Genomic DNA, 14,901 nt, shown 5'->3' with positions numbered 1-14,901 from the left:
AATATATTACATTTTTGCTCTTTGGTTAAGATACACTTACAAAGAAGAACTCTCACTTCAATTTCAATGTTCTATCCCCCAGGGGACAAAGTGCATGTAGTAATTGTAGTAAATGTTCCTATGTGCCCTCACCCTCTTGCGGTCTGACAACGTAGTTAACAAGGAGATGGCTGCGTGTTAACCAACAAATAACTCTCTACAGATATCTGATTTAGACCTCATGCTCACGGGCGTACTAAAATACTCCTGTGTACGCTGGATCTTTCTGCCAGGAGAAAAATCCAGCTAAGAAAAAAGGGTAATTTTGGCATGTAATGATGTGCATGTATGCATGTTTACATGCGCACGGCCATTAGAGGCATATGTACGTAACTCAGAGGCGTAACTAGAACCTTCAGGGCCCCGGTGCAAGAAACCATTAAGGGCCCCCTGGACCTCTGGCCAGGGCCCTTCCCTTCAAGCCTGGGGCTCTTCCCACTGATCCTGGGGTCCTTTACTCTCATTGCGGGGCCATTTATTAAGGTCCCGCAGGGGGACCCATTCACAAGTTCTGCAGTGGGCCCCCTTCCTGCCATCTTGGGGCCTCCCCACGGTGGTGGAATGCCAGGGCCCGGTTGCAAGTGTGACCTTTGCGATCCTGGAATTCACCCACTGGTGTCAGTAGTTTTTATTTTTTGCAGTTTAATTGTATTACTTTTTATCATTTTTTTATTTTTTTACCATGTCACTGACTATGACTCTGTCCATTCAGAAAAGGAAGGAGCTGGTAAATTACATATTTACCGACCCCTCCCTGGTTCTCTATTGTGACACATCTCCTGCAGCAGCCGGCAGGAGAGGAAAGAGAGCACAATGGGGGAGGAGGGGGCAGTACAGTGGGGGGGGGCAGTACAGTGGGGGGGTTGGGACCAGGGGAGCACACAGGGGCCCAGAGACAGCAGAACACAAGTGAACAGGATAGGAGGAGTGGCGGGGGCAGCATACAGAGGAACCAATCTCCTCCATTTTCCTCCTGCAGCTACAGGAGGAAAAGGAGGACAGTGATTTCTCTACATGCTGCCCCTCTGCCCCTCCTATCCAGGTGTACAGGGGAGCCGCACAGGCCCCCTGGAGCATGGCGCCGGTTGCAATTGCAACCCCTGCCACCCCCATAGTTATGCCCCTGCGTAAACTCATTCTATTGGCTAGAATATTAATTTATTCTAGCCACTAGAATGCTTTTACGCATACTTATAAATGTTTATATGCGTTTACGTAAAAAGTGCAAATATGCTTCTCCAGAAACAAGAGTTTGGGGTATTTTTGATGGCCCTGAATGCTGATGTTGGTGAGAAGGCCTGGCTCGCAGTCTCCACTCTAAAGGTGTTCTGTCGGGTTGAGGTCAGGACTCTGTGCAGGCCAATCAAGTTCCTCCACCCCAAACTCGCTCATCCATGTCTTTATGGACCTTGCTTTGTGCACTGGTCCAAATCAATACTTGGAGGGGGGATTATAGTGTGGGGTTGTTTTTCAGGGGTTGGGCTTGGACCCTTAGTTCCAGTGAAGGGAACTCTTGAGGCGTCAGCATACCAAGGCATTTTGGACAATTTCATGCTCCCAACTTTGTGGGAACAGTTTGGGGATGGCCCCTTCCTGTTCCAACATGACTGTGCACCAGTGCACAAAGCAAGGTCCATAAAGACATGGATGAGCGAGTTTGGGGTGGAGAAACTTGACTGGCCTGCACAATCAACCTGAGTCCTGACCTCAACCCGATAGAACACCTTTGGGATGAATTAGAGCGGAGACTTCAAGCCAGGCCTTCTCATCCAACATCAGTGCCTGACCTCACAAATGCACTTCTGGAAGAATGGTCAAACATTCCCATAGACACACTCCTAAACCATGTGGACAGCCTTCCCAGAAGAGTTGAAGCTGTTATAGCTGCAAAGGGTGGGCCAACTCAATATTGAACCCTACAGACTAAGACTGGGACGCCATTAAAGTTCATGTGCGTGTAAAGGCAGGCGTCCCAATACTTTAGGTAATATAGTGTATGCATGGATTTAGATGTTTACCTATAAAGAAAAATACAAGTATAGTGTCTAATCACCAAACCACCAAACACACAATGCAATTACACTCAACACCGAGCCCTCCACTCAGTCCAAAAAAAGAAAGTTGGCGGCACTCAATGAAGTCTTAGCACTGAGAACTTTATTGATCTGGACAAATGGACAAGGAGTCCTCTGCTTGGGACCTCCTCCTCTGACATGATTCACCCACAAGTCTTGTAGAGGTCACCTATGATTTTAAAAGTGCCCCCTTCTAAGTGATTCTTACACTGGGTGGAGTTCTTCTTTAACAGTAACAGCAGGGGCCTATTGCAAGTAACCAGGAAGATGTTGACTTTTGTATCAGGATCAAGCCGATTACATCATACATAGAGAGAAAAGTGTCGGATTTGCCATAAATGTACTTTTATAAACAACAACTCACCCTAGCTCCACCGCACTGTGAGAAGATAAAGAGCTAAGCGTCGGCGCTCAGGCTGAACGTCAAAAACAAATGTTATATGAATAAAACCGGCACACGAAAAGGCTTCTTCCAAGTAAAATTATTTATACCAGCATGGATAGCGGTGACAACATGACGAGTCCTGACGCGTTTCGGCTTTACGCCTTCCTCGTAGCATCAATCTGCTTAATTGAATAAAGCCTTTTCGCGTGCCGGCTTTATTCATATAACAAATGTACTTTTATGGCTTCTTTCTCTTATTAAAGATGGCTGCTGAAGCAGCACCTATGTCAAGTGTTTTCCCATTTTCTCCAAATTAAATGGTACTATTGGCTCCAGACTTTAGAGAAATTAACTTTGGCCATAAAGGTTACAATCTGACTGTACAATCTTCGTATAAGGGCAGTGCAAGGGCCTGGATGCAAACTGATTGGCTTTATATGGGTAGGTCTTCAACTTGGTAAATCTAAAGGAGATTGTACAATTAGACTGTAATGTATGTGGCCAGCTTGGGTTGCACAATCTTTTTGCTGCAATCAATTCATCTGCTGGCTTTCATTGGGTCACATGATGGCCACCTTTGCGCCAATTCTACAAATTCATTTACAGCTGACGTTTAATTTTGCCTTCCCTCGTCTTTTCCCCCTAATCAACATGAAAATTTAATTTTTTGAGACTGCCTGAGGACGCTCGTTAAGCGAAATGCATTGTGGTCAATGCTAACCCGGAAGTAACACACAGAGGCATTCGGAACAGAGGCTGGGATACACATCCACCGCTGCAATACAAAGAAAGGGGGAAAGGAGATACAGGGTGCTGCAGATCCCCGGAGAATATCTTCCTAAGACCCAAAAAAACGATTTTGTACTGCCGAATTGCCCAGTGCCAGGAGGGCACAACAAATAGTAAGAGGCTAATTGTCACCTTATAGTGTATGTTTTTTGGAGAATAAAACAGTATTTCACTATTGGAGGCTATTTGTTCTTCTATATCTTTATGTGTATGGGGGGACTACATGGTCCAACTCGAGTAATATAGGAGCCAGAGATCCAAGCAATCGAGGAGAGGTCTGATCCACCCAATAAAGGGATCACAGGCGTTGGGGGTCCTTGTGACCTGCTGCTAGCTGGTAAGAGGCCACGGTTGTCACATCCCAGCACCTGGAGCACTGTGAATGGATTAATAAGAATTCACCAAGCACAATTTTGATTGCATGCTATTGCTTGGACTTTTAAACACTACTTGGAGCACATTTATATATTTATACTTTTTTATATATTCTTATGTGATTTTTTTATATATCCTTATGTGATTTTTGTATGGAATTCTTTATATATTTATTTATTGGTTCACTGATCCACACCTTTGTGGATTAATTTACTTTGAGAAGCACAAGCACTTCTTAATTGACGGTTGTCACATCCCAGCACCTGGAGCACTGTGAAGGGATTAATAAGAATCCACCAAGCACAATTTTGATTGCATGCTATTGCCTGGATTTTTAAACACTACTTGGAGCACATTTATATATTTATATTTTTATATATTCTTATGTGATTTTTGTATGGAATTCTTTATATATCTATTTATTGGTTCACTGATCCACACCTTTGTGGATTAATTTACTTTGAGAAGCACAAACACTTCTGAATTGAAATTGCACTGGTATGCACTTTTCTTTGCTAATTGCACCAATAGTAGATCATATATATATTTGTAGCAATTTTTAATCACATATATTACACTTTAAATCACCTATTAATTTTTATAACACGTGATATATTAAGATTACCAGCGCCTTTTTACCTATGATATATATAAATGTACTTTTATGGCTTCTTTCTCTTATTAAAGATGGCTGCTGAAGCAGCACCTATGTCAAGTGTTTTCCCATTTTCTCCAAATTAAATGGTACTATTGGCTCCAGACTTTAGAGAAATTAACTTTGGCCATAAAGGTTACAATCTGACTGTACAATCTTCGTATAAGGGCAGTGCAAGGGCCTGGATGCAAACTGATTGGCTTTATATGGGTAGGTCTTCAACTTGGTAAATCTAAAGGAGATTGTACAATTAGACTGTAATGTATGTGGCCAGCTTGGGTTGCACAATCTTTTTGCTGCAATCAATTCATCTGCTGGCTTTCATTGGGTCACATGATGGCCACCTTTGCGCCAATTCTACAAATTCATTTACAGCTGACGTTTAATTTTGCCTTCCCTCGTCTTTTCCCCCTAATCAACATGAAAATTTAATTTTTTTTTAATAAAACTTTTGTGTTTTTTCTACATATTTTATTTTAGATCCTGTCAGTGGCGGCTGGTGCATTGGGGGTGTCCCCCCTATCTATGCATCCGGCCCCCTAATCTACATGCAGGGCGCCGGACGCATGAATTCCAATGGGTTTTTTTTTTTTTTTGAAGCACGTGATTAGAGCCAGAGGCTTTAATAGGCTTCAAAAAAAGGCCGGGCTCGGGCGCAGAGCCCACCCAGTTGTGTGACAATAGCGAATGAATATTATTCTCCTCCTGGCCAATCAGGACCCGTTTCCCGATTGGCCGTAAGGAAAAGCCATGCTATTGGCCAAGGAGCGGAGGAGGCGGCGGAAGGAGACTGAGGGGGAATCCCCTGCCGCTGCCTGCCCAGGGTGAGTGAGCCAGCGACCGGGGGGGACAGTGCAGGCCGGAGCTGGTGGGGGGACCGGCGACCGGGGAGATGGGGGGGGCAGTGCAGGCTGGAGCTGGTGGGGGGACCGGCGACCGGGTAGGTGTGAGGGCAGTGCAGGCTGCAGCTGGTGGGGGGACCGGGAACCAGGGAGGTGGGGGGGGGGCAGTGCAGGCTGGAGCTGGTGTGGTCTGTCTAACACCCCCCCCCCCCCGGCCCATGGAGCACCAGCTGCCACTGGATCCCTATATGCAATGCAGGCAGATCATGGCTGGTGGGAGGGGCTGGCAGAGTGCTGTACATATGGCGTCCTGATGATATCACAGCACCCTGCCCCAGTACTCCTCTCCAGAGCCCTCCGCAGTGGGTTGGCTTTTGGGAGGATTTATGTAAATGTAGAAAATGCATTGATAGGTGTGCAAGCATTCCTAGGCCAGCTGTTTTTGCATGTAGTCCGCCCTGGGTAACAGACCAGAGGGAAAAGAGCTAGATGATGCTGGATGTCCCACAGCCAGGAAATGAGGCGGGCTCTATCTGATTTGCTGCAACTTCCAATGTATACTCTGAGAAGCTCACAGTGTGCAGTGAAATCAGAGATCACGATATCGGTACAGGAGAGGAGCCGCTACAACTGTGCAAGACTGAAGGGAAGGCCAGAGGTCAGCTTCATAAATTGCTTCACTATCTGACTGACGCCCAATTGCAAATCGGTCAAGGAAGATGGAAAATACTTCTGTTTAAAGGAAACGGAGTGGAAAACACACTCTGCAATGAAGGGATCTGTCACTGTATACAGTCACTGTGCAAACAACTGAAGAGCCCTTAGTATGAAACAAACACACAAAATGTGCTCTTATATACGCAGATTAACTCTACTGTATTTTCTAGCAGTGGGCCACAATGCAGTTGAATTACATATATGTGAGTTTACCTGCAAAAGGCTTAGTAATCCAGTGCAGCCAGTCTTGTGATCCAGCCAAACTGGAAAGCCAGATCTAAGACCTCACTTTTCTCTATGACAGTTAGGCAATACAGCCTGGTCCAGGACCCGCCCCCTTCTGTAGGGTGTTGACTGCACAGTGGAGGAGCAGCAGCACACAGTGCAAAGCAAACAGGGCCCTCTTCAGCTTACAGAGCCATTCCTTATGGGATTTCATATAGCTAAAGATGGATAATTCATTCATTTTTTTATAAATATAATCCTATAAAAATATATATTTACACACTGCTCAAATAAATTAAAGGAACACTTTTTAATCAGAGTACAGCATCAAGTCAATAAAACTCCTGGGATATTGATCTGGTCAGTTAAGTAGCAGAGGGGGTTGTGATTCCGTTTCAGCTGCTTTGTTGTTTATGAAATTAAAAACAGGGGCACTAGATGGGCAACAATGAGACAACCTCCAAAACAGTAATGGTTTTACAGGTGACATTTTTTCCCCTACTCATCTTTTCTGACTGTTTTTCACTAGTTTTGCATTTGGCTAGGGTCAGTGTCACTACTGGTAGTATGAGATGATACCTGGACCCTATAGAGGTTGCACAGGCAGTCCAACTCCTCCTGGATGGCACATGAATATGTGCCATTGCCAGAAGGTTTGCTGTGTCTCCTAACACAGTCTCAAAAGCATGGAGGAGGTTTTAGAAGACAGGCAGTTACTCTAGGAGAGCTATACAGGGCCATCAAAGATCCTTAACCCATCAGCAGGACCGGTATCTGCTCCTTTGTGCAAGGAAGAAACAGGATGAGCACTGCCAGAGCCCTACAAAATGACCTCCAGCAGGCCACTGGTGTGAACGTCTCTGACCAAACAATCAGAAACCAACTTTGTGAGGGTGGCCTGAGGGCCCGATGTCCTCTAGTGGGCCCTGCGCTCACTTCCCTACATTGTGAAGCTCGATTGGCATTTGCCATTGAATACCAGAGTTGGCAGGCCCACCACTGGTGCCCAGTGCTTTTCACAGATGAGAGCAGGTTTACCCTGAGCACATGTGACAGACATGAAAGGGTTTGGAGAAGCTGTGGAGAACGTTATGCTGCCTGTAACATTGTTCACCATGACCGGTTTGGTGGTGGGTCAGTAATGGTCTGGGGAGGCATATCGCACAGACCTCTACAGGCTAGACAATGGCACCCTGACTGCCATTAGGTATCGGGATGAAATCCTTGGACCCATTGTCAGGCCCTACGCTGGCGCAGTGGGTCCTGGGTTCCTCCTAGTGCACAACAATGCCCGGCCTCATGTGGCGAGAGTATGCAGCCAGTTCCTGGAGGATGAATGATTGATACCATTGAATGGGCCCCATGCTCGCCTGGCCTAAATCCAATAGAACACCTCTGGGACATTATGTTTCGGTCCATCTGACACCGCCAGGTTGTACCTCAGTCTGTTCAGGAGCTCAGTGATTCTCTGGTCCAGATCTGGGAGGAAATACCCCAGGACACCATCCGTCGTCTCATTAGGAGCATGCCCCGACGTTGTCAGGCATGCATACAAGCACGTGGGGGCCATACAAACTACTGACTACCATTCTGAGTTGCTGCAATAAAATGGACTAGCCTACTTGATTGTTTTTCCCTTTTTGGGGGTGTCTTTGAATTCAGCCCTCTGTAGGTTGATCATTTTCATTTCCATCAAACTATATGGCATCCTTTCCTTCCTAACACATTACCCAGTCCATATCATGATATTCTTCCCAGTAGAGATCTGACATGTTTTTAAATGTTTTGAGCAATATATATATATATAATATATAATTGTGTATTTGGTTGTTCAAAATCAAATGGACCCCCTAACGTTTTCTAATATCTCTTGGTGAAAATGTTTCCTTCTTCTATCACTTGGTTCCCAGGTTTGCCCACCTGCTGTGCTCATTATGAGAGGTTCCCACATCCCTGCACTGAGATAATGTGTCAGTACACCTGCTGTACCCACTATCAGGGGTTACCACCATCCCTGCACTGGGTTTCCAGGTGTGCACACCTGCTATGCCCATTGTGAGGGGTTCCCACCATCCCTGCACTGAGTCCTTGGGTATACACACCTGCTGTTCCCATTATGAGGGTTTCCACTATCCCTGTGCTGAGTTCCTGGGTCTACACACCTGCTGTACCCATGATGAGGGGTTTCCACCATGTCTGTGCTGAATTCCTGGGTCTAAACACGTGCTGTGGCCATTATGAGAGGTTCCCAACATCTTGGCACCGAGTCCCTGGGTCCATACCTGCTGTTCCCAATATGAGGGTTCCCACCATTCCTGTGCTGAGTTCCTGGGTCTAAACACCTGCTGTGGTCATTATGAGAGTTTCCCACTATCTCTGCACTGAGTCCATGGGTCTACACACCTGCTGTTCCCATTATGAGAGGTTTCCACCATCCATGTGCTGAGTTCCCAGGGCTACACACCTGGTATGCCCATTATGAGAGGTTCCCACCATCCCTGCACCGAGTCCCTGGGTCTACACACCTTCTGTTCCCATTATGAGGGGCTTTCACCATCCCTGTACTGCGTTCCTGGGTCTGTACACCTGCTGTGCCCATTATGATGGGTTCCCACCATCCCTGTGTTGAGTTCCAGGGTCTACACACCTGTTGTGCCCATTATGAGGGGATCTCCACCATCCCTGTGCTGAGTTCTTGGGCTTGCACCCCACCTTTGCTCATTATGAGGGTTTTCACCATCCCTGCAAAGCCTCCACGGCTACGCTCAATAGACTGCCTTTTCTGCATTTATTAGCTTACAATGAGCTGCACATCAATAGTGAGGTCAGGCATTGCACCTTAATTACTAGTCCTTCCCCATATCATGAATTCATTAATACTGGCTACAGTCGCTTGACAGCGATCCCTTGCCACTGTGTCAAAGATGCTAGCGGAGATAGTGATCTATTATGCAACATAGCTGCGTTTCAAGTGGAAATGCATGGCTGTGTTGAAGCCAGGCACAGATGTGCTTTAGAATCCTGATTACCAGTCCCTCCCTCCAGCACAAGAACGGTTAAAGACCAGAGCTAGCCTGCTGCGTACATACACCAGCCACTGTGCAGCGCCAGGGTTAACCCCTTCAGTAGTTGTTCTGCGCAATAAGGTAGAAGAAGTCTTTACAAAAATGAGATGCTTGGGTTTCAAGTGGCACATTTTGATCAATTTTTGGATTTTATATCTCTGCTCTGTTATATATGTTATAAAAATTCTTTCATAGGGGGGGGGGGTGAGCATTTTATATCCAACCCCAATGATGATATTAAAGACCGTGCAAATCTCATAAATGCCAGAAAACATTTCCCACTGTCAAACATTGAGGCTGATTTACTAATGGAGTTCCGAACCGTCACTTAATGCATTGAGTGAGGATTCACCGCAATTATCCAATCATGTGAAAAGCAAATTCCTATTTATGCATTTTATCGGCATGTGACTGTCTTCAAAACAAACACAGCTACAATTTATCGGGTGAAGATTCTCAACTCCTTTAGTAAATCAAATAAATAATAATGTGTGCTGGTGCCTTATAAAGTAATGCCTCCCTCCCCTATTTGCACATACAAAGAACTAAAAAACATTTTTCATGGGGCTTTAAATAAGGGCACAACATTTGCATAAAAAGATCTATTAAGCAGTAGATGAAAAACGTTTACATAAATAAAATTTTTAGGAAAATCTTAAAATCTTTTTTTGCAAATGTTGTCCCACGAAAAATGTTTTTTTTAGTCCTTTAGTAAATCATTCCCAAAGTCTCCTAGCTTCCACAAGTACCAGAAGGTCCCCAGTAAGCACCTTCAAAATGTAAGCCCCGTTTTTACAAGTGCTTTGGTGCACCCTCATCTTGGAGAACCTGGGACTCCTTTAGTAAATTATACACGAAATCTCCTAGCTTCCATGAGTACCAGAGGGTGACCAGTCAACTCCACCCCTTAAAATCAAAGTCCTATTTTTGACAAGTGCTTTGGTGTACCCCCATCTTGGAGGACCTAGGACTCCTTCAGTAAAGAACCTCAACTCCTTTAGTAAATCATCCCCAACGTCTCCTAGCTTCCATGAGTACCATTGGATAACCAGTGAGCACCTTCACCCCTTAAAATCAAAGCCCCATTTTTTACAAGTGCTTTGGTGTACCCTCATCTTGGAGGACATGGGACTCTTTTAGTAAAGAACCTCAACTCTTTTAGTAAATCATCCCCAAAGTCAACTAGCTTCCATGAGTACCAGAGGGTAACCAGTGAGCACCTTCACCCCTTAAAATCAAAGCCCCATTTTCTACAAATGCTTTGGTGTACCCCCATCTTGGAGGACCTAGGACTCCTTCAGTAAAACACCTCAACTCCTTTAGTAAATTATCCCCAACGTCTCCTAGCTTCCATGAGTACCAGAGGGTGACCAGTAAGCACCTTCAAAATCAAAGCCCCATTTTTATAAGTGCTTTGGTGGACCCCCATCTTGGAGGACTTGGGACTCCTTCAGTAAAACACCTCAACTCCTTTAGTAAATCATCCCCAACGTCTCCTAGCTTCCATGAGTACCAGAGGGTAACCAGTGAGCACCTTCACCCCTTAAAATCAAAGCCCCATTTCTTACAAGTGATTTGGTGTACCCTAATCTTGGAGGATATGGGATTCCTTTAGTAAAGAACCTCAACTCATTTAGAAAAATTCCCCAAAGTCAACTAGCTTCCATGAGTACCAGAGAGTGACCAGTAAGCACCTTCAAAATCAAAGCCCCATTTTTGTAAAAAGTGCTTTGGTGTACCCTCATCTTGGAGGACATGGGACTCCTTTAGCAAAGAACCTTAACTCCTTTAGTAAAACATCCCCAAAGTCAACTAGCTTCCATGAGCACCAGAGGGTAACCAGTGACCACCTTCACCCCTTAAAATCAAAGCCCCATTTTTGTACAAGTGCTTTGATGTACCCTCATCTTGGAGGACATGGGACTTCTTTAGTAAAGAACCTCAACTCCTTTAGTAAATCACCCCAAGGTCAACTAGCTTCCATGAGTAACAGAGAGTGACCAGTAAGCACCTTCAAAATCAAAGCCCCATTTTTTACAAGTGCTTTGGTGTACACCCATCTTGGAGGACCTGGGACCAAACGCCCCGTTAGCTGCTTCATAAAAAATTTCTATGGCACAATGCCCTCCCCCCTGGCAGAAAATAGATTTGTCTAAAAAGCCCTTTTTGCAAATTCTGAAGGAAAACAAAACATGATGGGTTAACACAGCAACGTGCCTGAGCACAACTGAAACTAACAATACTGACTTATAACAGCATAAACAGGCTAGTTTTATGGCCACTGGAGAAAATAAAACTGCAGCTGTTGTTCCTAGCAACCAACCAGAATCCCTGCCTTTGGTTTTAGTGAGGCAGGTCAAAAAATAAAAGATCAAATCTGAATGGTTGCAAGGAGCAATTGCACTGTCTGGCTGGCAGATCAACCCTTTAAATAAAAATACAAATATAAAACAATAAAAAAAATACATCAAGTAGCAGATACCTGGCAAGAACGATGCAGAATGATGATTTTAGTAGTAAAATATATTTATAATTAAGCATTCATGGGTTCACTTACAGCTGCATGCCTTGCAAAAAAAGGAAAGGCACACTGCTTGAACTGAGTGCACAGTTTTCTCTTACTGAATAACACGAGATAAGATGAAGGGGTGTTAGAGGAGATGGGGGGCCCCTAGAGTAAGAGGCATCCTTAATTTAGGGTATTAGTTTTTTCTTTTTGTTTAGTTTAAGGGGTGCTGTTAGTTGGGGAAATCACACAATCCTTTTCCTCTCCCCCTTGCACAGAATCTTTTTGAAGGATCTCCTGAAGTCATGGTTGAAGATGGTGTAGATAACTGGGTTTAGGGAGCTGTTACAATACCCAAACCAGAAGAAAAATTTGAAGAGTTTCTCAGGAACGTAGCAGGTCTTGTTGCAGATTGCAATGAGGGAGTAGGTGAAAAAGAATGGGAACCAGCACACTACAAATACTCCAATGACCACGGCCAGGACGAAGGTGAACCTTTTCTCCCTATTCTGCCTGCCCCTCCAACGGGAGGCTTTGGCACTTCTGTCTTCATCTCTCTGAGGCAAGCTGTCCCCTGGTTTGATCTGGCTTAATTTAGTCTTCCCTTTGTTCCTGGGGGCTTTGTCCGACCTCTTCTTGGAGGAATACTGCTGTTGGTCTTCATGATGATCAGAAGAGGAAGAGTCCTCCAGGTCCTCCACTCCATTGGCCTCTGGTTCCCGATGTTGGTCCCCTCCTGACCCCCCGGCTTTCTCCCCGTTGAGTTTCACCGGCAAGTCCTTGTCAGCGTAACCATTGTGCCTCTTCTCAGCTTCACTGCTGTTCCTTTTGTTGGGAGGGACCCTGGTTCTCTTCTTTGCTATCTGGTAGATCCTGATGTAGACCAGGATCATGATGACGCAAGGGGCAAAGAAGGAGCCGATGCAGGAGGAGATGATGTACCACTTCTCCTCATTGATCTTGCACTTTGGCTCTTCTATTTTGCCACTCTCCTTCTCGATGGTGATGAGCGGAGGGAACGAAATCACAGCTGAGATCACCCACACAATGACGATGATGCATTTGATCCGGCGGGGGGTCCTCTTAAGGTTGTACTCGATGGCTTGGGTTATGGACCAGTAGCGGTCCAAACTAATGGCACACAGGTGCACGATGGAGGAGGTGCAAAAGAGAACGTCCAGAGCCAAGTAAATCTCGCACCACACTTTGCCAAAGTACCAGTAGCCCATCACCTCATTGGCCAAAGAGAAGGGCATGACCAAGGTGGCCACTAAAATGTCTGCTGAGGCCAGAGAGACCAAGAATAAGTTCTGTGGAGCTTTGAGAGCTCTGCTTGTAAACACTGCGATGACCACCAGGACATTGCCGAACACTGTGAAGAGCATGAGAATACCCACCAGGGATATGAGTGCCAATGTCACCTGCAGGGAGTATGGGGGTGCCGCTTCTTCAGTATTAGTCCCATTGTTCAGGGTGCCATTGTCACAGTCCCCCAGGCACTCCATGGCAGAGATGCCCCCCCTTGCCGCTAGCGGGTTCTCAAAGTTAATCATGAAATATTAGTATGTCTTCCCCTGGGCTCAGCAGACTTGTCTGGGTGTGACATTGAACCAGGCACAGGCAAAGAGTATTTAGCAGCAGCCTGGGTCGGCCATGTCCACCTCCTTCTCTGCACACCAGCTCCTTGCTCCTACTACTCCACACAGGTGTGACACACAGTTCCCTGCACCTCTCTCTTAGTCTTTGTTCTCCTCCCCCCCACCTCTAGTTGTTGAGTAACGTAGTCCAGATTCTTACCTGCGTGGACATCTGGATGAGTTGCACAACATGCCGGTGGCATCAAGGGTTAATGGAAGGTTTTAGGAAACATAATGGGTCACCTGAGGGAGATGCTTTAATAGGAGTCATCTGGATTCCCAGCGTGATCACTCTGGTTATTCAAGTTATCTTTAAATAGGTAGCAGCAAGTCCTGTGTAGAAGAGAATTCAAGTTCTGAGTACAGGTGGAGGTGGCAGGAAAAAAAAAATCTGTGTTCCAGTAAAGTCCTGTGCCCAGGGGTTAGCTGGGAGCTGCTTTCTCAACAGAGAACCTTGATGCTGTCCAGTTTGGGTGCTGTCCTTGAATCTAGCTATACAAAGCCTGGGTCCTGTATCTGCTCACAGCTCAGCAGTGCAATAGTTGGTTGCTGTCTCTGCTCAGCCTGGGTGCTGTCTCTGCACAGCCTGGGTGCTGTCTCTGCTCAGCCTGGGTGCTGTCTCTGCTCAGCCTGGGTGCTGTCTCTGCTCAGCCTGGGTGCTGTCACTGCTCAGCCTGGGTGCTGTCTCTGCTCAGCCTGGGTGCTGTCACTGCTCACCCTGGGTGCTGTCTCTGCTCAGCCTGGGTGCTGTCTCTGCTCAGCCTGGGTGCTGTCACTGCTCAGCCTGGGTGCTGTCTCTGCTCAGCCTGGGTGCTGTCACTGCTCAGCCTGGGTGCTGTCTCTGCTCAGCCTGGGTGCTGTCACTGCTTAGCCTGGGTGCTGTCACTGGTTGTTATATATGGGTGCCGTCTCTGCTCAGCCTGGGTGCTGTCACTGGTTGTTATATATGGGTGCTGTCTTCATTTGCAGCTAGCAAGAACTGGGTGCAGTCTCAGCTTGCTGTTGGATCAGGCATCGATTTAATGTTCTGTTTTGTCTTGATGTTGTTTTAGAACGCTGATCTTGGTGCTGTCTCTGCTTAAATGTGGTTTAGAACTTGGATCTTGGTGCTGTCTCTGCTTGCATTTGGGTTATAACACCAATCTGGACGCTAACTCTGCTTGCAGTTGGGTCAGAACACAAAACTTGGTGCTTCTTCCTCTTCTTCTTGCCGTTGGTTCAGAAGACTTTTGTTTCAAGTCTTGTTGTTGGGTCAGAACATGGGTCTGGGTGCTGCTTCCTCTTGCACCTGGGTCAGAACACTGATCTGGTTACTGCTTCTTTTTGCTGTTGGGTCAGAATAGTGATCTTGTTGATGTCTCTTTTTGCAGTTGGGTTTGAAGACTGATCTGGGTGCTGTTTCTTCTTGCAGTTGGGTCAGAATAGTGATTTGGACACTGTCTCTGTAGGATGACCCAGTATGTAGCTCCTGTTTTTGGCTGCAATTGCCCAGTGCAATCCCTGTGTCCCTGTTGGCAGACAGCAGCCGATGACTGTGCCTGTGCTGTGTGAACAGATTCAGCTCCTGTTTGCTGTATGAGCTCCCAGCACC

The 14,901-nt window shown here is 46.1% G+C and overlaps 1 protein-coding gene across 1 annotated transcript in view; it reads right to left on the bottom strand.

Annotated features, from left to right (window-relative positions):
- ADRA2A (adrenoceptor alpha 2A) overlaps nt 1–13,906 on the bottom strand; it is a 38,979-nt gene extending 25,073 nt beyond the window's left edge. Inside the window, exon 1 of the mRNA XM_082269247.1 lies at nt 11,725–13,906. Within this exon, the coding sequence (XP_082125373.1) occupies nt 11,919–13,226 (1,308 nt within the window). The 5' untranslated portion in view covers nt 13,227–13,906 and the 3' untranslated portion in view covers nt 11,725–11,918. The remainder of the gene's footprint in view (nt 1–11,724) is intronic.
- Nucleotides 13,907–14,901: the final 995 nt, after the last annotated feature.

This window comes from Pelophylax lessonae, assembly GCF_965119305.1.
Source record: "Pelophylax lessonae genome assembly, chromosome: 9".
NCBI classification, from domain to species: domain Eukaryota; kingdom Metazoa; phylum Chordata; class Amphibia; order Anura; family Ranidae; genus Pelophylax; species Pelophylax lessonae.
Note: the sequence above shows the minus strand (reverse complement) of the source record. Positions and strands in the feature narration are given on the sequence as shown.